Genomic DNA, 22,436 nt, shown 5'->3' on the forward strand with positions numbered 1-22,436 from the left:
CACAAGGTGAAATATGGCAGAGCCAGGAAAATAGGAGTTCCTGGCTTTCAGACCAAATAAATTCCACTTCACAACACTGCTAATTAGAGCTAATATAATCAGCAAAATAGCAAAAACAAGAAAGAATACGATAAGAGCAATCAGTTTTGAAGTTAAATGAGAGAACCAGTACTCAAGTGTTGCCAGATTCAGTAAATGTGGTACATAGATAAAACTAACCAGTGTTTCGATGACTTACACTTCAGTGACAAATTTAAAGGGCTGATTTTTCTCCAGGACACAAGAACTTTGATACTTTGCCCAACACTTGAAAACTGGCATAGCTATGCCATAACTTCTCACAGAGACTATGTTAGGAAAAGTGAAGGGCATTATCTTCATAACTATGTTTTAATCTTTTGCATCATGGCATTGCATCTCCGCCTATTCAAATCCACTCACTTTTGCAAATATCCACAGAGAGGCAGACAGACAAAATTGAGAAGTAAAAAATGTTAACTAGTGTTTTGATCAAAAAATGATTAAATCAACAAAAAAAAATGAAGTGAAGCTTCATTTTGAAGCTGACAAAACAGCACTATATCAATTCATTTGCTTGTTAGAAACTTTAAAAATACACTCAATTCCATGCATTCTTACACTTACTCGCAAGGACTGATAGCTTAATAAAACCATAATTGGAAAATTCTGAAACGTGAGTTGTGACCTCATTCCTCAGATGAAGGAGAAAAATTAAAGACACATGAATTGTGAAGTGTATTATTCCCTCTCACCCCCCCCCAACCAAACAAAACCCTCAATTCTTTTGTCTACATATTTCAGTTTACAGTTCTCACTTTAATTGCTAATGCTTGCTGTGGAGCCCTCAAATAAGCCTTCAAATAAGATTTAGTACAAGCCAGCAATAAGCAGAGAATTTATGACTATGCAGAGTCATGAATTAGCTATGATAAATTTCCACCAGCCATTATCATTCAGAAGATGGTTTGCGTCAGCTTTATTAACATGATTCTGAATAAATCTTTCTAGCAGCTCCTTTTGACAGACAGGCACGTTACCTCTAATAACTCTGAAAACATCCACCGATACAGAATCAGCCTACAGTTTAACAAACCATACCTCTTATTCTTGTGCTTTTATGAAAATGAGGTTAGATTTTAGTTTACTCAAGCCTCACACAAATAACAAAATCCCATTTATTACAGAAACACTACAAGGAAGTTGTCCCAAGTTAATAAAATTCCTGTAGCAAGTAAAAGGTGTAGAAATTATCCCTGCTGATGTGCCTATGTAGGTAGTTAATACCATCTCTATCATACTTCTATGTTTATTCTTCAGAACATCTGAACTGTGAATCCTGAATATATACCTCCTTATGCACAGACATATCCCGGATGTATATGGAACAAAGAATTGTTAGCGATACATATGGAAATCATCAGAAGCATCGAAATTATCATCATCAAAACCAGTAAATCATCAATATTGAAGTCTGATATTTAAATCACCTTACATTTGGAATTACTTAAAAGACACAATATATGACTTTGAACATTTCTCTGAAATAACCTATATGGGAACTGGTTCTTTCGGGGTTTTTCATTTGGTTGGTTTGGGTGGAAGGATGTGTTTGGTTTTTTAAATATTGCAAAAAAAAACACCTACACATAACCTGATCCAGGCTTCATAACGAAGATAACAAATGGATAGCTTTAAGAGTGCCTACTCCTATTTGATAACATTGGTTTCTCTAGTATAAAGAAGTAAAGCACTAAAAAAATAGTTTAGTCAATTTGAAGAACTTTGTTTTGTAATCAGAGACTCATCAAATAAAAAGTTACAGGTATGCAGCTGAAATTGTAGAAAGGCCATGTCTAACAAATACAGCTTCAATCTGAAAATGACTTTCAGATACAATTCCTTCTAGGCTTGTACAACTTATACCCCAAAATTTCTGCTTCTGGACACATGTTTATTTTCTCAAGGGGCAGTACAGTAATGAGAAAGAGACTTGTTCACTGCAGACATCAGCTGAGACCTATACAACAGACTTTCTGCCCCGATAAAAGTCTACAAATAATACAAACAGGCATAAATATACATATTATTTTCATTTCAGTTCTGCTACACTTCAATCATCTTAAGCTTCTAGTAAACAACTGAAAAGAAAACCACATTTCGAAAATTAGAAAAATAAAGCCCCAAAGACATATTCACATTTTTCCCAAGGAAGTTCTACTGTCAAAAAAAAGAGTCTTGATTACAAATATTTTAAAAGGGAAAAGAAAAGGTTAAGAAAAAAAAAGACATGGCTGGGATCTGTGTTTGTTTCTAGTAGAAAAATGGGATTCCACCTGGTTTTAACCCTGCAAATGCTGTGTGAAATTCAGCACAGCTTCAACACTTGGACCAAAGAAAAACTATGTAACAGCGTACCAATTACACACAGCATAAAACAGAGCAGCTTAGGAAAAAAATAAAGACGTAATTGCATTCAGTATCTTTACCTGCTCTGAAAACAACATGGAAACTGATATTTCTGCTTTTAATAATTATATTTTCAGTAAAATCCACTGTCAGCATTCAGTAACAGCTGTTGCTATCTGGAACAGAGCAGCTCCTTATTCCTGCTTTTTGATGCTCATAGTAATGTAGTTTTCACAACTTGACTAGAAATGTCTTAAAGAAAAAAAAAAAGGCAACCTAGAAAGTGGCCTCAAAACACTTTGTAAGATGTTGTTCAAAGTAAACAAGAAATACTTTTTAATATTTACCACTAGCACTACATCAAGAACTAAAGAACTAGTACTTTTTCACCCATGGTATTTTTTACTCTGCCCCACATTCTCATAGTTGTTTATTCCAACACGTATAGTTCCATTTATTCAGTGTGGGCTCTAAGTAGTTGGTAAGAGTCCTCCAGATGAGGAAAGGTGAAAAGAGAAAGCTTTTATGGCAGAAAAGAACAAAAGAAGAAACAAAAAAAAAAGGGGGGGGGGGGCACGGGGGACAGCAAGCTGTAAGGGACACTGCAATCCTGAATCCGGCATATGACTTATCAGGTCCAAAAAGCAGCCAGCCAACCCTGCCGCCAAAACCCATTTGATAAAATACATGCAGAGAGATAAGCACTTTTTGCACTAGTTACAACTTGAAGGAGTATTGAAGCAACTTGATTTTCAGAAGCATTTAACACATGTACACTGAGTCAATCATCCAAAATACTTTTGGAAGTCTTGGCCAGCCACTTTAAAAGACTTCTCAAAATCCCTTTGGGTTTTGATGCCAAAACTCCAATATACTTCAGAGTAGTCTTCTTCCCCTCAGTCACTAACCCAAACCACTAGAAGGAACATATGGGGTACGTTCACAGCTCAGAAGAAATGAATGTTCAAACCAAGCTGCTGCTGCTGATGCAGAGGAGTCCCTGGCCAGTGGGGAAGCCCAGTGAGGAAATGGAAGGAAGGAAGAAGGTAGGCAGTTAAAAGTAATGTTAACAAGACATACAGAAAAACGGGGCTTTCCCCGTACTCCTACAACTCATGATTTTCAGGGCTTTATTATTATTATTTTATGTTTTTGTCTTTGGTTATTATTTTACCATTTGTTTTTAATTGTCTTGCCAAAACATGTATGGCTTTCTAAGAGTAGATAATGGTTTTCCAACCCAGACATTCCAGTTCTTCATTAACAAATGGTATTGCAAGCAACAACTTGGCACTCTGTAACAAGTACTGATTTTTCATAATATTTAATTGACTATTTATGACCTGTTTACACACACACAAAAACCACATTTTGTACTAATCTGAACCCGTATTTATTCCTATAAACCAGCATAATTAATCCTGGAAAAGCCAGTAGTACAGGTGCTAACAGACTTGAGCAGAGCTAGTCCAATCGTCCAAATTACTCTCAGCTTATCATCTTTTGCCATTATCAAGGTATATATTAATACCAGGGAGAAAAGCAGGCTGACAGCTGGTAATAACTTCAATACATGCTGAATAAAAAGACCAAGCAGAGAGGTATAAAAATGCCAGCTCTTTTTGTGTGGAATGAGCGACACATTTTGCAAAGCTCTCTGCCACTCGGTGGTAGAACCATAGCAGCGTGTGTTTATACCCCAAAAATCACAGAGGATCATATTAAGTCACGTCACATTACATCTCTTTGCCTCACACATTTTGGCTCATATAGCAAATCCAAGCTTATTGAAAAGGTGAACTAAATTCCACAGTCAGAAACACAAGAGTCAGAATGGGCAAGGATGAGCCAGACCTTTGTGGATCCCATGGACATGGAAGTCCAGGCTGCCCCTGGATGCATTTCACTGCTGCAGGAGCAGTGATGCTGGAATTCCTGAAAGCAGCCAAAGAAATTGGCTCTTGTTTGCCATAAAATTCCAGGGGCACCGCTTACGACCACAGTCAGTCTGAGGTATTTAGTTTACAAATGATTAATCACAGATGAATCAGCCTTTTGTTTCTTTTCTGACATTTCAGAACCTTTTCTAGTATCCATCTATCTGAAGTCTGGCCATGCCTCGATACCGAAGGAGACTGTTTGAAATAATTCCATTTACTTTGGCCTGCATACAAGTCTGGATAAAGATTTCAGTCAAAACACCTCTTCACATCATAGAATGGTCTTAAAACGGTACACAGAGATAACACAGCAAGAAGACATGAAATCTGTTATGCAAAGTACGCTGATGGTTATTTACAAGCTTAGTGAAGCGGCTTCAGGGAAAGCAGATCACTGACCACAACAAGTAAGGATACGTGCTCCAACTGCAGTATTTGCATGCAAACACTGACATTGAAAAAGCCTCAGGAAACCCAGAAGTAAGGAAACTCACATAGAAAACTTCACCAACAACCCCTTCCCAATGCAATAACTTCAAGGAGAACTTGATTTAAGGTGGGCAAAGGTCTAAATGGCAAATGCGGGGCAGCAAGTACATTTATTATTTACACCAAAGCACAAACCCAAAATCTATTTAGTGTCACCCACCGCAAGACTCAAAATCAGTATCAAAGAACTGTAATGGAAAGAACAGAAAGGATCTCAAGGAGTTCAGCGGCGACTGGAAAATGTGAATTTGGTAACATAGAGCCATGGCGCAAAATTCCTTACTTGGAAAGATGCAGGATAAAACAGACAGAGTATCAGTACAGGAAAAAAATCCAAGATCCTCTCAAGCATCTCTCTGATATGGCTGTTTGCTAAAGGTGGTTCTTCAATTTTTGTAATTCTGTAACTATGCTTGTAAACAAATATATTTAACTGAAAAGCATTAACAAGTACATATACAGTACTTAAACACATGAGAAGCAACCCTGACACCAACATCATCCTGAAGTAAAATACTTTCTTATACTTAAAATTTTATCACAGACTCCAAAATGCATTAGGAAAAAGACTTTGCATCTTATGAGTCCTGGAAATTTTTCCAGGAGACTATTTTCCAACTTAAGAACTACCACATCTGACAGAGCCTGAAAATTCTTACCACAGGGTCATGAATTTCTTCACAGAACCATTTTAATCTTGTATTACCCTAATCTACCCGGAAAAAATGGAACAAAGCCATTGCTTAAGGTTTTTCATAGCATTTTTCCATATTAATATAGTTAATAGGACTACAAAAATCCTTTTGTCTCAATTTAATGTAGATCTTATTTTACCATATTTAACCCATATATGGGGGCACAGATCTAAGAAGCTGGGAACTAAGGAAACAGCCTAATATTCCCTTCCCCCATCTAAAGTAATTTCACCGGTACTCCACTGTTTTAAAAATCACATTGCAATCAAATGCAAGCTGTTTGGGAACAATAGGAAATGGAAGGGAAGGGAACAGAGAGTCAAAAAGGGAGCTCTATTTTTTTAAAATTCTGTAATTATGTCTGATCCATGGGGCAGATGATACTCATTCACCATTGAGCTTCATGCCTGATAATTCAGAATTCTTCAACTCTAGCCTGAGTGTCCTGACTTGGGGATCCTCTTCCAGGACACTCAGGCCACTGATCTTCTACTGGACTACATGCTATTTATGTCCAAAATTGTACCATTCATGGAAACATAATACTTTGGATGAAAAGCTGAAATAACGTTATTTCTGCCAGTTCAGCCCCTGACCTGCTCAGCGGCACCTAAAAACATTCAGCAGCTGCACGGTGCAGTTGTGCTGGGGGCAACTGGTGTAATGTTCTGGCCATATTGGAAGGTGACTGCTCAAAGAAACTTTCTAGGATAAAGATACAGATAGCATTTTAAGAACTGCAGAAAAAGAAGAACAAGCATACTAGCAGCCTTATTAAAAATTAAATTCTTCAACAAAACATCCTATCAATGCCTTGGATCGCCTTAGAGCACACAACATCAGATGATCCGATGCAGAATGGAGGAGCCGTTACCGTATATGGCTCAGTCATGGATATATACAATCACCTATTGGCAATGCTTTAAAAACCGATGTTTGACTATTACTTTACATCCACAAAAAAGTTAGAATCCAGAAAAAATGTCTGCAATTTGCTTTCCAAGTAAGTACCCATGCAGAACAAGGCTTTCATGCTTGCTGTTGGATATCTATACCTCCAATCTAGGAGTCATGTGTATTTAAAACCAAATATCCAACTACGCCCTCATGTGCACAACATCAATGCATCAGCCTTGGATTGTAATACAAGTACAACAGTTCATTGCACAGATCCCCAATTACTCCAGCCACATCTTGTACAGAAGACTGAGTTTTGCTCCATACAAAGTGGAACACTGTCAAACTCCTTAAATCAACATCATAAAGTCACTGTTCCTTACACATCCCAATTCATCAGCCATCCCTCTTCAATCAGCAGGAAGACAGACTACAAGCCAGTGGTACTGTATTTCCATCAAAAATCAAATACAAATGTCAGCTTAGGCATTTGCACTGCTCACGATCTGTGACTAGAAGAAGGAAAAGTTTCAAAAAATTCCAAAATCCTATGACTTCACTGTAAATAAGTATACCATGCATGCGTTCTTCATAAGACACTGCTTATATAGAGAAGTGATGCTGTGCCTAGCCTCCATTTCTAAACATCCTAGGACAAATAACTTGCAAAGAAAATTACAAGCAGAGAATAAAAAAAGAGGTGTTGGCTCTTCAGCTCCTTCCTTTTGTTTTTCCTTCATTTAATTTGCTTACCTGACATCAGTTTAACAACATTTACCTATAGCATGTCATTCTTCCACACTAATATCATTAAGTGAAGAAAGCCTCTAAGATTTCTATTAAACTGGAATAAAGCAAAGTCTTCAAGATGTAATGCCTCTAAGTCAACCAGGCATTACTGAAATTACTTAATCCGCAAAGTCAGTACTTACCCACTCTACTTTACCACTACCAATCATCTCACAAGAGTAGTAGCATTATGCAGATGCATTTCAAAGCTTAGTTTTAAAATTTGCTTCCGGTGTACTATTTCAGTGAGGGTAAAGTGGAACTACAGAATTAATGTCAACCTGATTTTCAATGCCTTACACTCTGCTAGTTCTAAAACAAATATACAAAAGGAAAAGAAATATAAAATAAAATAAAACAAACCCTCTTGCAATTCATTTAATAAATTATTACTCTCCCAACACAGAGCATTACTTACCTGCTATTGTGTGTGTTCTAAATATGTATGTATAGGACTTCTTCTCCCCACCCCCTGCCCTGGCAATTCTCATACTGGGCCACACTTAATTACCTAAGCACACTGACATGTGTATGTTTCTGGAAGACTAAAATGCATATTCTACCAAATCACAATCATATCTGATAGTCATTGAGTCCAATCAAGGGAAGAAAAGGAGCTTTGGTGAAAAAAAAAAAAAATACAATACTCCCACTACAATTTATTCAATTTCCATTATTTGAGAATGAAAACTAGAAGCATCATGAGAATCTTATATTCTTGGGGCAATCATTTTCAAATAACAGCACAGGCCCAACAGAAGAGATACCACATTATAATAAATGATATAAACATATAGTGGCTACTGAAGTTAGGTCCCAGTTTTACAGCATTTAATCCTCACATTTTAATAGTTTGCTCGCTACTTTAATACACTAACTTACATATGAGCTTTGTTTAATCCATGTATAGAGAGTTCACATTTTTGTTAAAACTTAATACAAGAGGCTGAGCCCCGAGTTCCCTAGCAATGCTATCTTTCGGAACTGCTTTTTGCCATTAAAGAAAAGAAACAAATCTGACTAAAGTGCCCTAGTGAACTAAATGCATTGAACTATGTAGGTTGTAGAGTAGACAAGGGATGTTAAATTGCAGCGTCTCAACATGAACAAATCATCCCAAAGTCTTAAATATTTCCCAAGAGTAGAGCAAGTAATCAGAAGCTATAGTTCAAGCTGGGGATACGATAGCCTTTATGATTATTTAGATGACAGAGATAGTGTTTTCCAACTCACCCGTTTGCTTCCCTCTAACTTAACATTCTCTTTCTTTGGCCAGCAGATGTAGATGATAAATTCACCTTGGCAAAGGGGGGGGGGGGGGGAACGGGGGGACGACACCCACACAAATGTCTTCTAAGAGAAGGAGAGGGAGGGATTTGTTGTTTGTTATTTCAGAAGACTTCATCACCTGTAGCCCAGGCCACTATAAAGCTGAAAACTTTTTTTCTTCACAAACATCACTTCAATGAGCCTCACAATTTTTTGGCTATTTAAAAACTAGCTGAAAATACAGCAGATTTTTAGCACACTTCCGAGGAAAAGAAAACAAAAGAAAACAGCGTACCTCTCACTCTAGATTTCATGAGCTTTGTGCCTTCCCACATTATTAACAGCTACATTTGGTTACATGTAAATGTTCAGCACTCTGAAATTGTATCGTAATGTTCAAGAAGCAATGATACACTTACAAAGAAAAGATACCACATTCATGAGATTTAAAAAACACAGAAGAGAGACACCCTTAGGCACTCGGGTCTAAACGAAGTTGAAACGAACACTGGTTACAGAGGAGGTCTGGGGACAGACTGGTTATTCTAAACGTTCTGTTAATTCTCCTAACCCTTTCCTTAAAAATCAGCTACCTGGCTCAAAATTGCTGCTAACTTTGCTTCTCACTCGTTTCATTGGTAGAGCAAGTCCCTATTTCTAGCAAAAAACAAAGAAGAAAAACCCAAGTACAGCCAAGACCACGAAGGCATGTTATCACTGCCTATAGTCACTAAGCAACAGTTCCACAAATATGCAAACCTAAAAAAGGGAGAATTTTAGTCTACTGGAAGATATATTGTAAACAGGAGATAGCCAGGTAACCAAATGACAAACTATTATCTGACAGCCTTGAAAACCTCTCCATGTGAACTGCTTTTAAGCCAACTTGTAATAAATACCACATGCAGCTAAATTAAAGAAAAAAATAATCCTAAGCCAAGTTAAATAGTAACCAACTTTCAAATTTAACCATATAAAGTCTACATTAAAATCCAAAATGACAATTACAAAATATTATATTACTATGAACATTGTCAAATGCTTTGAATAATAGTACACTAAGGAAGTAAGTAAAAACACACTTTACCTTGTATCTCATTTTGGGGCATGAATGAATGTAGAAACCCATATAATAAAAACAGAGATCAGGAGCTTTTTCATGAAGTTGCCTAGTGAAAGCAATTTCCCTGTGAAAGGAAAGAAGAAACGAATTACTCTTGAATGCAATTCTTACATTCATTTTACCTCTTCAACTTGAAACATTTTGCAGCTATCTGGCTCTTGACCTATTTAAAGGACTAGACTTCTATCAAATAAAAAAAAAGAAGACAATAAACTCAAAACTAATGCTTAAAAAACCCAAAGATAATAAACTGAAAATTAATGCTTAAAAAACAAGCAAACAAATCACCAAAATGCAAAACACCATGTTAGGCTTTAATACACTTTCATTTTTGTGTTTTGTCCTGCCAATTGACTGACTTGAAATTCAAACAAAAGTGACTAAGAGCCTCTATTTAACAGGTTTCTTGTTAATATTCATGTCTACTGGAATTCCACAGAAATCTGGCCCATCTACTGTACACAGACTGGCTAATGTAGCTCAGGAAAACAGCGGTGTATTTTCAAAAAACAAGGATAAGCCTCTTACTTGTTCTGTCATTTGCATTTTAGCAATTATTTGTAAATTCTATGTAAAAACATCAATCTTTATGCAACAAAAGGAATTTTTCACCCATCCCATGTTTGATTGTGTGATTTTTCTCATTTATTCTGAAAGAGAAGTGTCAATGTATTCCAAAATAAATTTGCTTTTTATTTGATTGGCACAAGGAAAGTAGTATTATTACAAAGATTCAGCCAGTGTTTCCACTATAACGCTCATTTTTACAGCATTTGTAACTTTGCAGTTCACTTTTATAACAAATTTCATAAAGCATGGATGTTGGTTCTTACTTTCAATGTCAAAGGGATAAAAACATATGCACACGTGCATATAGGAAGCATGTACAAACACTGGGTTTTTTTAATCACTTAATATTAAGTTAGTAGTAAGAATGTTTAAATATACTGAAAACCTAACATTTCAGTTGCATGTAGTTTGCCGAGACCATCATGAGTTCATCGTAACTCTGCATCTATATACATCCGTTCAAACAGGAGAATGTCTAGAAATGTTACTCCGTATCTGAAAATCCAGGTAAATACAACAGATTGCAGAAGTGAGATTTCTGTACAAACATGCACTTCATATACATAATCTTTAAGACTTGGCATGAAGTTAAACAACCTTACCATTTCATGCAGATTATCCTGGACCTAATTAAACAAATACCTTTCTGCAATTCAAAAAGCTGGAACACTACGGGGAAAAAACATTATTTTTGCATTTTAAAATCTCTTAACATGCTTTCCAATTGGACTACACCATCTGATCTAATAAAACAAAAGGACTCAAAGTGAATGGAAAGTGAAGTAAATAGACCACAATATAATAAGTAAAAATTGGGCTGCAGAAGCAAGCCTTACCATGGGCAACAAAGCTTCATGCAAGTGAATTAGTGCACGATACCAAAGCCAGCTTGCTTAGAACTACTGCCAGTGTCTTCCCATGTACTACAGTCTCCAGTGACAGGCCCTAGGTCAGGATCCTTAACTCAAGTTTTTGCTCTATCTTTCATTTATCTATTCAGCCAACCTCACTCCAGGCAAAGTTTTATTGGGGTAATGCTAAAACATCTTTCTGTTTCTGCTTTTCAGGAGCGTGTGCTGTGATACAACGCAAGAGAATCCTCCGACTCCAGCATTTTACACCAGGAGCAGCAATGAGGGGTCAGAGTATGGCACAACACACACCTACCTGCGTTCTTTCTGCCAAAATTTTTCCTATGGAAAAGGGACTACAGACTTGCAATTACTTTTTGTAAAGCTTTCAGTTATGGTACATATCTAAAGAATTATAATGGTGCTAGTGTTAGGTGTTAGTGCTTGGCAAGAGTAGTCAGCTAGCCAGACAGAATTTTTCATCGCTACAAAATTCAGACTTTGTATTTCAGTGCTACATAACCCAATTCCAAAAGAAGTTCAAGTACCTGCCCGCTTACAAAATAGATTATGAATACTATGCTTGTCTACTATTCGTGATTTTAGGTAGTAGGGGGAAGGTTTAACTTTTTCCTGCAAATAAGCATAAGAATCACTCAATATTTCTTGATTTTTTTCCCCTTGGTAAGACTGGTATTTCACAAGTAGCTGCTTCTCCCCTTATTCTTTCCTTATATGCCTACACATTTCCAATCATCTTCAAATCCCATCCTTTCTACGACTCAGCAGCAAAAATTCTCAAAGTAGCATGAAGTGGAAGTGACAGCACTGCATTGCAGTTTAACCTCCTCAGAGTAAAATTGGCAACAGCTTTGAAGGTATCAGATTCCTTTGCAACTTCCTAAATCCTCCCTTAAAAAAAAAGGGGGTTTTTTCCCTTTTTGAAAGAAGAACAAGGTTGGCTCCCTCAAAGACTGTTGGGAACTCATTTTTATTGCCTTAAATGCTGCAGAATTTATAAGCTGCTTTTTCACTAGTTGAGCCACGCACGCATGTTGTGCCAACAAAGTTTTAAATTTATTATGTAGAAAATTTAAAATCATTTCAAGAATTCATAAGCGTGGATTATGTCAGTCTATTATTACATAAAGTAATGTGATATGTACACATACTAAAAAATAACTCTTAGGAGGACTTAGTGTTTTACACTATATGCTCACCTTGCATGGAAAAAAAATAAAAGGTCTAATTTCAAGGATCAGGCACATGTAATAAAATACTTGTAAAAATCTAGACCACTTATATAGACAGAAAAAAAGATCAATTTAAATCATAGGAGTTCCAACATTTTTTGTACATTTATTAATTCTGATTAATTTTATAAAATGGCCAGTGCCACTGAATGCCTCCGAAAAATGACAGTTCAGACACTTTTAGACATAGACCACTGGAGATGCCACAGCAACAGCGACATTAACGCTCACGACGACTTTGAAGTTAGCCCTGATTTGCGCCGGAACTGAACCAGATGACATCCAGAGGTCCCTTCTGACCTAAACTCCTCTATGATTCTACAGTTTCTCCTTCAAAAAGAACCATTCTAGAACAAGGTGGGGAGAGCCACCAGGAAGCCAATGTTATCATCTATTATTAAAGGTGACATACTTGGAGAAATTGCACTTTAGGACTTAACTGATCTAAGAGCTTACCAGAGGGTGGGAGAAGGTCCTGCTCCCTCACTCCCTAGCCAGTCGCAGCTGCGCGTTGTGGCTCTGTCATAGCTCTTGCACCAGCTCTGCTGTTAACAGGTTCTTCACTGAGCCAACCCAGCTCACTGACCAGGTTGCTAAAGCAAACAGTCTTCTGCTGAGTAAATGAAACTGGCTAAATATATGGTTGCTGGAAGCCCAGCATATAGCAGAGATGGAGAGGAGTGATTGCAGCACCTCATTTCAGCAGCAATAAACCATTAGACTGATGTCAGCAACTTAACAGTGACTTTGTGGGAAAAACACGTCGACATTTGCGTTTGAACAACTCATGATTATTCAGAACTCACAAAATTCACCACTACAAAGAGAAGAATACACCCAAAAGGAGAATTAAAAAAGGATTCTTAGGAAATAAAAAGATCCTAATCAAAATCTAAACAAATTATGAGTTATTAGACTTCTGAGAGATTAAATTTCACACAGTTTATTAGTTATCACAAAAGTATATGAGGTAGTTGTGATAAGAAGAGGTTTCCTAAAAGTAGTGTTTGTGCTTTACGTATTTCAAAAGTCATGTCATATTTACCCATCCCGGCGGGTAACACCACACAAGAGCTAAGAAGGTTGACCTATAGAAAAGATGCCTCTCAACAGGATGCCTCAGAGAAAGAAGAAAGCAGGATCTCACAATTTTAGCACTTCTTTTGCACATGAGTGTAGTGTAAATCTTAACAGGTAAAAGACTTTTGCTAGAACTTCTAAGACCTAGGGAAACTTGAAAATCAACAAGTCTTGGCACAATGTTCAAACCCAGTTGCTTCATGAGAACCTCCCTGGGAACACACCAGCTTACTTCATGTTAACAGAGAAGCAAAAAAAGTTAAGAAAAAAAATTGATGCACAAATATCTCCACTCATTTTGGGTTTTTTTTCCATATAATAGTAATGGAATCATAAAATTGCTTATGGAAGAAAACCAGTAACTTGCAATTTAGCATACAAGTCTTATTTGCAGTGAAAAGCATTACTCACTATTCCTGCTGTTTTGTAAGACTAGACTGATAGTTAATTTAAGGCTTTAAAATTCATAGGATTACCCTCTCCATCAGGCTTTCTAAAGACAAAGATAATGAGATTAACATACCTGAAAAATATACTTAGTGCTAGTACAGCAGGAGACTACTAATTCAGAAGACAACAGTGTTTAGGTACTCTATTATTTATGACCTCAATGTGCATGAAACGATAAAAGTGATTAATTTCATTTGGTGATTGGGCTAAGAAAAGGTCAAAGGAAAAGTTATTTCTACTCAAACAAAAAAGGGGCTTTTCCTGTTGAAACCAAGCAATACTAAATTATTTTCAGGGGCCATAAAAACCAGATATTTCATTTCTGAGTGGTTTTTTTAGTCTTTAAAAGTATTCAGCTAACTAGAGAGATACATCCCTATTCAAGGATGACATTTTAAAATTTATTTAGAATGCAACCAACTGTAGAGAACTTTAAAAAATTAAACCCCCCCCCCAAATACTTTGCTAAAGATAGTGTTACCAGTATATGTTTAGACTGGAAATAAAAGCTCGAGTTTAGGAACAAGTATCAATTCTTACTATTACGTCTAAGCAGATAACAAAAATGTCCTCTTACCGTAACGCAGAGTAGACTCCCAAAGATAAGAAGGAATAGTCTGGATCATAGTACAGATAGACGGAGGACACGCAGTAGGGCAGGATATCAATTACACCGACAGCAATTATCTTCCCATCCAGCCAGTACTGCTGGTGGAAAGAACCATAGCCACATTCTGGTCCATTTGGTGCATTCTCTGCCTAAGCAAAAACAAAAGAGGGATATAGTTCTCCAATAGATAGACTTTCAGTATAAACACAATTTTAGAAAGAATTTTAACACAAAAGTAAATACTGCGAGAAATTATTCCTGCTATGTGTCTTTAGGAAAAGGAAAAAGGGAATTTGAGAAGCAGGGAAAACCATGTTAGTTCACCGTATCGTTTGTGACCTTTGCTGTACCCATGATCAGTAAACTCTACACATCACGCACCCCAAACATGGATCTGCAAATAGCTCTGCCATCTAGCATTTATAGTACTGGCATGATAAAAAAAAGTGATTCATCAAGTTATTAATGCTTTACTACTTGCAAAAAAAATTCTGCAAATACTCTTTAATTTGACCTGCTTACTCTTCAACAAGGGACGAAGCGTAAAGGCAGAGAGGTGAAACACAGGTGTTTCACTACGCTGGCACTTCCCAAAGCTGGCTCGATGGCTACTTGCTCCAACACCTTGTGTCAAGGCAATGATAGTACTGTTTCTCTCCCCTGTGCCCCTAAGCACTGGAAGCACTTTGGCCACAGAAATTCAGTTTCTCAGAGTGGTGTCCTGATTTCAGCCAGGATAAAGTTAATTTTCCTCACAGAAGCTGGCGTGAGGCTGTGTTTGGGATTTGGGATGAGAAATCGCTGATAACGCGCTGATGTTTTGGGTTGTTGCTGAGCAGCCAAGGACAGTCCAGCTCCTCATGCTGGGCTGCAGCGAGCAGGCTGGGGGTGCGCGGGGAGCTGGGAGGGGGCACGGCCGGGACAGCTGACCCAGGCTGGCCACAGGGATATTCCATACCGTACGGCGTCATGCGCGGTATATAAAGCTGGGATGAAGAAGAAGGAAGGGGCGGAGGGACGTTGGGAGTGATGGCGTCTGTCTTCCCAAGAAACCATTACGCGTGATGGAGCCCTGCTGTCCTGGGGATGGCTGAGCATGGGGCTATCTGGCCGTGGGGAGCGGGGAATGGATTCCTCGTTTCGCTCTGCTTGCGTGCGCGGCTTTTGCTTTACCTGTTAAACTGTCTTTATCTCAACCCGTGAGTTTCCTCACTTTTACTCTTCCGATTCTCTTCCCCCTCCCACCGTGGGGGAATGAGCGAGCGGCTGCGTGGGGTTTAGTTACTGGCTGGGGTTAAACCACGACAAGTAGCAATTAAAGTTGCTTGAGAAGAGCATTTATAAAAACAACAAAACAGCTTACTCTTTATGTGAGATTTACTCTTTATGACCAATGAAACACCTTTTATCCAAGAACTTGAAACTCTGTTTCAACAGAATCTGTGGAGCTTCTTCTCTGTCAACCCACATCAGAGTATCTTCTGCAAAAACACTAAGAACTTGCTATTCTTGTGTGCTGCGGTTTTGGATGTGCGGTGAAGTATATCTCCGGACAGGGTAAAGCACCTAGAGCCAGAAGCTGATGCTTCAAATTAAGAAGAAAACGATCTCCTAATTTAAACTGTATTACACAACCAAGTTTGGCATGCCATTTTCTCCCACATCAAGTTTACTTTAATCCTGAATTCCACTGTGTTCAACTTAATTATCCATCTAGTCATGTTTTTCGCTGCAATGCCAGGTCTTCAGAAAGCTCCTTCTCACTCAATAAATCTGACAATATTGCCTACTATTACCAACTGGTTTGCATTACAACAACAGAAGGTGGGTTTAATCAAGTATTTTGATACAGTAGCGCAGACTGAAGAGATGATGGGCAGTAGAAGTTACTCTAATTGGTACCACATGTGTCAAAAGAAATCAATCACGTGAACAAAAATCATTTCAGCTGACTTACCCAACCAAAAAGTCCCAAAATAAAGGTCATATAATAAAATGTTTGAATTTTTATACAGTTATAACACATAAAACTAGATACAGAGCTACAGATACTGTAAAAGTAAAATGATCAAACATTTGAGAGCTCAATCTGCAGATATGAGGATATTAGACTTGGATACTAGCATATTAAACTGGCTTTCTTCTCATTTAGGTAAATCCTACTTATTCAACAGTTATGGTTTCATACAATATCCTCAACTTTTCAGTAGAGCCAAATGAAATCACATGCTCAGTAGTAAAACTTTTAAGCTGGGACACAGTCAAGAAGAGATTTTCTGTAAGGATTTCTCAGCACAGGTTAAGTTCTACTCTCAGCTACCAAGGTGCAGTTGGTGACAGTAAAAAAATGAAACATCTCCTGCATGCTAAGGGGAAATGTGATTGGTAATATAACACAGACTTGCTTAAGTTTCAGTCAAAACAGATTTCCTTTCTTTATCAAGAACTCATCATATAGAATCACAGAATAGTTTGTGTTGGAAGGGACCTTTACAGGCCATCTAGTCCAACCCCCCTGCAATGAGCAGGGACATCCCCAACTAGAGCAGGTGGCTCAGAGCCCCATCCAACCTGACCTGGAATGTTTCCAGGGATGGGGCATCTACCACCTCTCTGGGAAACCTGGGCCAGGGTTTCACCACCTGCCGTGTCAAAAATTTCTTCCTTCTAGATAGTTTTAGACTAGATAGTCTAAATCTGCCCTCTTTTAGTTTAAAACCATTACCCCTTGTCCTGTTGCAACAGGCCCTGCTAAAAAGTCTGTCCCCATCTTTCTTGTAAGCCCCCTTTAAGCCCTGGCAGGCTGCAAGAAGGTCTCCCCAGAACCTTCTCTGCTCCAGGCTGAGCCCCGCCAGCTCTCCCAGCCTGTCCTCCCAGCAGAGCTGTTCCAGCCCTCGGAGCACTTCTGTGGCCTCCTCTGGACCCTCTCCAACAGGTCCATGTCTTTCCTGTGCTGAGGGCTCCAGAGCTGGACGCAGGATTCCAGGTGGGGTCTCATCAGAGCAGAGCAGAGGGGCAAAATCCCCTCCCTGGCCCTGCTGGCCACGCAGCTTTGGGTGCAGCCCAGAACATGGTGCACATTGACAGCTCATGCCCAGTTCATAGGATTCAATGAATGTTAAAAAAGGTAGCCTAAGCCAACATGGAAAACATTTTCACTCAAAGCAAATTCTTCTGAAGTTAAACGAATGCTGTGTCTGTGTGTGACCCCAAACCTCCAAATGGCATCTTAGGTCACCAGACCTCTGGAAACTAAGTACCACCATCAGTTAAGAACTTCTAGTAAAGTACAAACAACAGTTATTTCTCTAATGCAATTACCATGAAATGTCATGAGCATAAAAGCTATGTTCTGTAACAAACATAATAAGCACAGCACTGATTTCAGGCAAAATGTTCAGGGATCTCCATTACATTAAGCAAATAACATTTTTTAAGAGAGTAACATTTTCCTCCTCCTTGAAAAGTTGTCATACTAGTATTACAAAGGATTACATTGTAAGTATTATGTTTTCTCCAATTTCCCAATGAATACTTGGCTCCTTTAACTTGATTTCTCATGCACCATCTAGGCAATTTGACATGACAAAGGTCTAGAATATGAAACATTTTCCTGAAGCAGGTTATACCATTTTACACTACTGCCATGCCCATCTGGGACCGTGTTTGTCAAAGGTGATGTAAAATATAACGGTGACATCACGTGAGCAAGCCCCACCAGAGAGGGCTTACCTTACCTTACATTAGCCCTGGAACCAGTCTAGAGGGACCAACTTACTTATAATAATTCATTGTATTGAAGATTGCGTATAAATTGTTAATTATAATCTGATGATATTGAAACAATCAAAAAGATAAGAACTAAATCCAGGACAAAAATTAAAACATAATTTTCCCTCCAACAGTGAAACTATAATGAGGAAAAAACACAATATATTCCATCATGTTAATTCTACCTGTCTTCATATTCTGCTAATGATTCCACGAACACATTTGATTGTTCACATTTTATAACACATCATTAAAATTTAAATATTTAACAGTAACTGGTATTACATATTGTGCCAATTAGTACACCTCAATGGAATAACTGCTTATAATTGAACTTCAGTGATGGCGAGAGCACTCCATTTTCTTCAAAGAACATTGGTCTTTACTTTTAAGAGATGTTTTTCTACGTTATCATTATTGTTATTATTATTACGGAAATTGCACTTGTTAACTCGCATGCCAGACCAGTGTGCAACTGCAGAAGGCACTGCATACTCACCTGCCAAAAATGGGTCCTGACCATACTAGCTGCATGATTATTCTTCTCTAGAAGGCTTCATGACATTTCCTATCTTGAACTTTTCCATTTTACCCTCTGCTGTGCATAGTGGGAGGAGGAAGATACGAAATCCACGCTATCCCTTACAGAAAGGGGGGGAGCCAGGAAACCCTTGACTTCTACACTCCAGTGGAAATTATTTGCCAAAGAAGAGAAGTGATTAATTCTAGCAGTTCCTTTCCCAGAGGCACACACACAACCTACCATGTGGTAGATTTCTATCTCTTGGTTAGCAACATATTTCCTTTTCACTACTATGTCCTCCTTTCATTAGGGATTAGTGGAGATGCTGTGAAAGCAGCCTACAAATATAGGCTGTGTCAGCAGAGAGGTAGCACTGCATGTTTTCATTTAAAAAACCCATCAATGCACCCTCACAGCAAAAAAGGCCAACAGCATCCCGGGCTGCACCAGGCAGAACGCTGCCTGCAGGTCGAGGGAGGTGAGCTTTCCTCTCTGCTCAGCACTGGTGAGGCTGCATCAGCAGTACTGGGTCCAGTGCTGGGCTCCCCAGTACAAGCTAAATAAGGACTTACTGGGGCAAGTCCAAGGGGACCATAAAGATGATTAAGGGGCTTGAGCATCTGAGGTATAAGGAGAGCTTGAGAAAGCTGTGACTTCAGCCTCAAGAACAGACGACGCGGGGAGATGTTTTATCAGTATGTACAAACACCTGATGGGAGGGAATGAAGATGAGGGAGATAGACTCTTCTCAGTAGTTACCATTGACAGGACAAGAATCAATGTGTGCAAGTTGAAATACATGAAATTCAATCTGAACAGAAGGAACCAGGCTTTAACTGACAAGGTGGTCAACCAATGGCACAGGCTGGCCAGAGAGCCTGGGGAGTCTCCATCCTTGGAGATACTCAAAACCCATGCTCCTGGACAACCTGCTCTAGCCAACGCTGCTCAAGCAGCGGGGTTGGACTAGGTGATCTCAAGAGGCCCCTTCCAACATGAACAATTCTATGATTCCATATCAAAACAAAGTAAATCAACTCACTGCATCAAAATGTCTGATGCAGTGTCTACAGACATTGTCTGTAGAGCTAACTTCTGTACCTTATTGGAAAAGCATAGTATTAGTTAAACTGTCAACTGCTTAATCAGGACAGCGACAGGAAGCTAAAAATGCTAAAAAGATTAGCAAAGCTGTGAAGGTACAAGGGACTTCAATAGCAAGAGACTTTGAGTATCACCATGCAGATGTCATGGTGATGTCTACACCACTGTAAGGAAAAAAAAAAAAAGCAATCTGCCAAGTTCTCTACATGAAATGAGTTTTGATTTAGTCCTGAGCAGTGCATCGAATGTGTCTAAAATATGACATTTTACAGAAGGTGATCCTGGGAATTACAGACCTGTAACCATACCACTTCTTATTACATCTCCTAAAAATGAATGTGTATCAATAAACAAAGTGGAGCAGAAGCTGATGTGCTTTTCAAAGAGCAACAGTCTAGACTGACAAATGCCTTTCAGTTCTTTAGGATTCAAAAGCACCTCAATCTAGATAAAAGCAAATAAAGTGAGAATAAATGATCATTTACATAATGGAAGGCAGCTCATTTTCCATCATGCTGGATCTCCATACTGGTATGTGAATCACTGAAGACTGAACAAAGTTGCAGCAAACTGAGCTGATAATTTAGAAGTATTCAGCATGGCTAAGCAAGAACTGAGCGTAAACAACTACAGAAAGATCCCATAATACCGAGTGATTAAAAAGGCAGAAGAAACATGAAATGTTCATAAATGCATGGAACATAAATGCAAGGGGGGAAAAATATTGCTATATACACACCTAAAACAATGGGCAGAAATTAGCAATTCACTCAAAAAGATGCTTTTGAGAGCAGTTTTATGAAATCATTGATTTAATGCTTAGCATCAGTCAAAATGGAAAAAGGCTAAAGAGCAATCAGAGAACGATTTCAAAACAAAACAAAACAAACAAAAAAAATCATCATTCGACTGCATAATGCCGTGGCACATCTGAGTGCTGAGGCTTGCTCCAACTAGTGTATCAGGACGACGTGGAACAACTCGGGAAGGACAAACACAGACATTACTACTAGTGACGCCGATACAGCCGCTGGCCCAGAACAGCCCCCTAACTCACTGAGCACCAAAAACTAGGAGCCACGCTAAGCAGCCCAAATTTCTCCCTGCGCCCTTCTCCATTAACACTCTCACTTTGGCAGCAACATAGCACCAGGCCACATGCGCTTTTGGTTAAGGCTCTTGCAAGCCGTTTTCCTATACTGACCCGTTACACCCATACCTCTCCAAACAGGGTAATATTTGCGCATGTCAAGTGGTAAAACGGCAAAGGTTTAAATGTAGCTTCTAAGAAGAAAGGATGAACAAAAAAACCCAAACACTTCTCTCTACATTATCCTGTTTACTGCTAGAAAATTGCCCAGTTTTCCGCTACTATATACTGTATAATTTTTTAAACTATTTATTTTTTGTGCCACAGCCCATAGCCAAAACTGAAATTAAACAGAATAATAAAATGAGGAAATCAAAAAGACAGGAAGAGTTTGGGTGTTCATACTATTTGCAGCTAATAACGATATTAAAAACTCAAAAAATTACAAATTGAAATCCTGTAAGGTTTAAATCCGATTTTAAATTATTTTTGTTCAAAAGAATAAACAGACTGCATACTACTAGATTTGCTTGTGGCAACTGTTTCAGAATAAAGAATTTCAAGAATCCCTTGGCCTCTGATATACAACCCCTTTTATTTAACTTCATCTAATTGAAGACATCTGTAGTGGTGCCACACAAAATTTAATTCAAGCTTCAAAATGTCAATAAAAAGTGTCTGTAAGAAACAATACTGGTATAAACCTGGCAGGGAAGTGTGCATCAACATCTACATACCCATACAAAATTAAGAATATAATGGCAGTCTGCTGCCTGAGTTGACGAGGTGATAAAAGCCCTTTTCCTATAAAGTCTAATGAGCTCTATTACTCTTCAGCTTTCAGGAATGTAAAGGCCAGTGGACTCAGCAGAGAAAAGCAACAATCTCCACACATGGATTCATTCAAACTGCGACATATCAAATTACTAACATAATTACTATAACCTGACAATTTCATTACAGTCACGCGGTACTTAACTCTTAAAGACTAACAAGACAGTGCAAGAAATCCACAGCAGTTTGCTTACTTGACATGAAGCAACAGCATCTCTCCTAAGCTTTTAACTCAGACTGTAGTCAAATACCAATTCAGTAAGTTATTTAACAGTACATTTTTTTTCTTTCATAGAAATAAATGAAGAACAGAAAAGACACAGCATTTTCTACCACTGTTCCTTAATGCAGTGATATGAAATTCAGTGGTAGCTTATCACCCAGGAAAGAAACCCTCAGACTTAACAGTCGGTGATGATACAAATGTTGTGACACCCATCTATACCATCCATACCTTAATGGTTTGCTGTCTACAGTGAGTGAAGATGAAAGAATACATTCATTTCAACACTTGCATCTGGAATGAATACATACCTCCAGCGGAGAATCACAGAGGAATCGAGTGAACTGCATCGAGGTAGATGCATCAGAAACACGTGCCCAAGAGGACAGTCCAAATATGCAAAGCAGAAAAGCAAGAAAAATATTAGTAATACTTCAGGATACATTAA

At 38.3% G+C, this 22,436-nt stretch overlaps 1 protein-coding gene across 1 annotated transcript in view; it reads right to left on the reverse strand.

Moving 5' to 3' along the window:
- The window catches only part of ATE1 (arginyltransferase 1), a gene marked incomplete at its 3' end in the record, with an annotated part of 83,872 nt that overhangs the window by 37,345 nt on the left and 24,091 nt on the right, over positions 1-22,436 (reverse strand). Inside the window, exons 9-11 of the mRNA XM_082002170.1 lie at positions 22,300-22,332; positions 14,411-14,592; positions 9,594-9,693 (exon numbers count right to left, since the gene is read on the reverse strand). Coding sequence (XP_081858296.1) covers positions 9,594-9,693; positions 14,411-14,592; positions 22,300-22,332 — 315 coding nt within the window. The remainder of the gene's footprint in view (positions 1-9,593; positions 9,694-14,410; positions 14,593-22,299; positions 22,333-22,436) is intronic.

The sequence above is a fragment of the Phaethon aethereus genome (assembly GCF_964289735.1).
Source record: "Phaethon aethereus genome assembly, chromosome: 7".
Lineage (NCBI taxonomy): Eukaryota > Metazoa > Chordata > Aves > Phaethontiformes > Phaethontidae > Phaethon > Phaethon aethereus.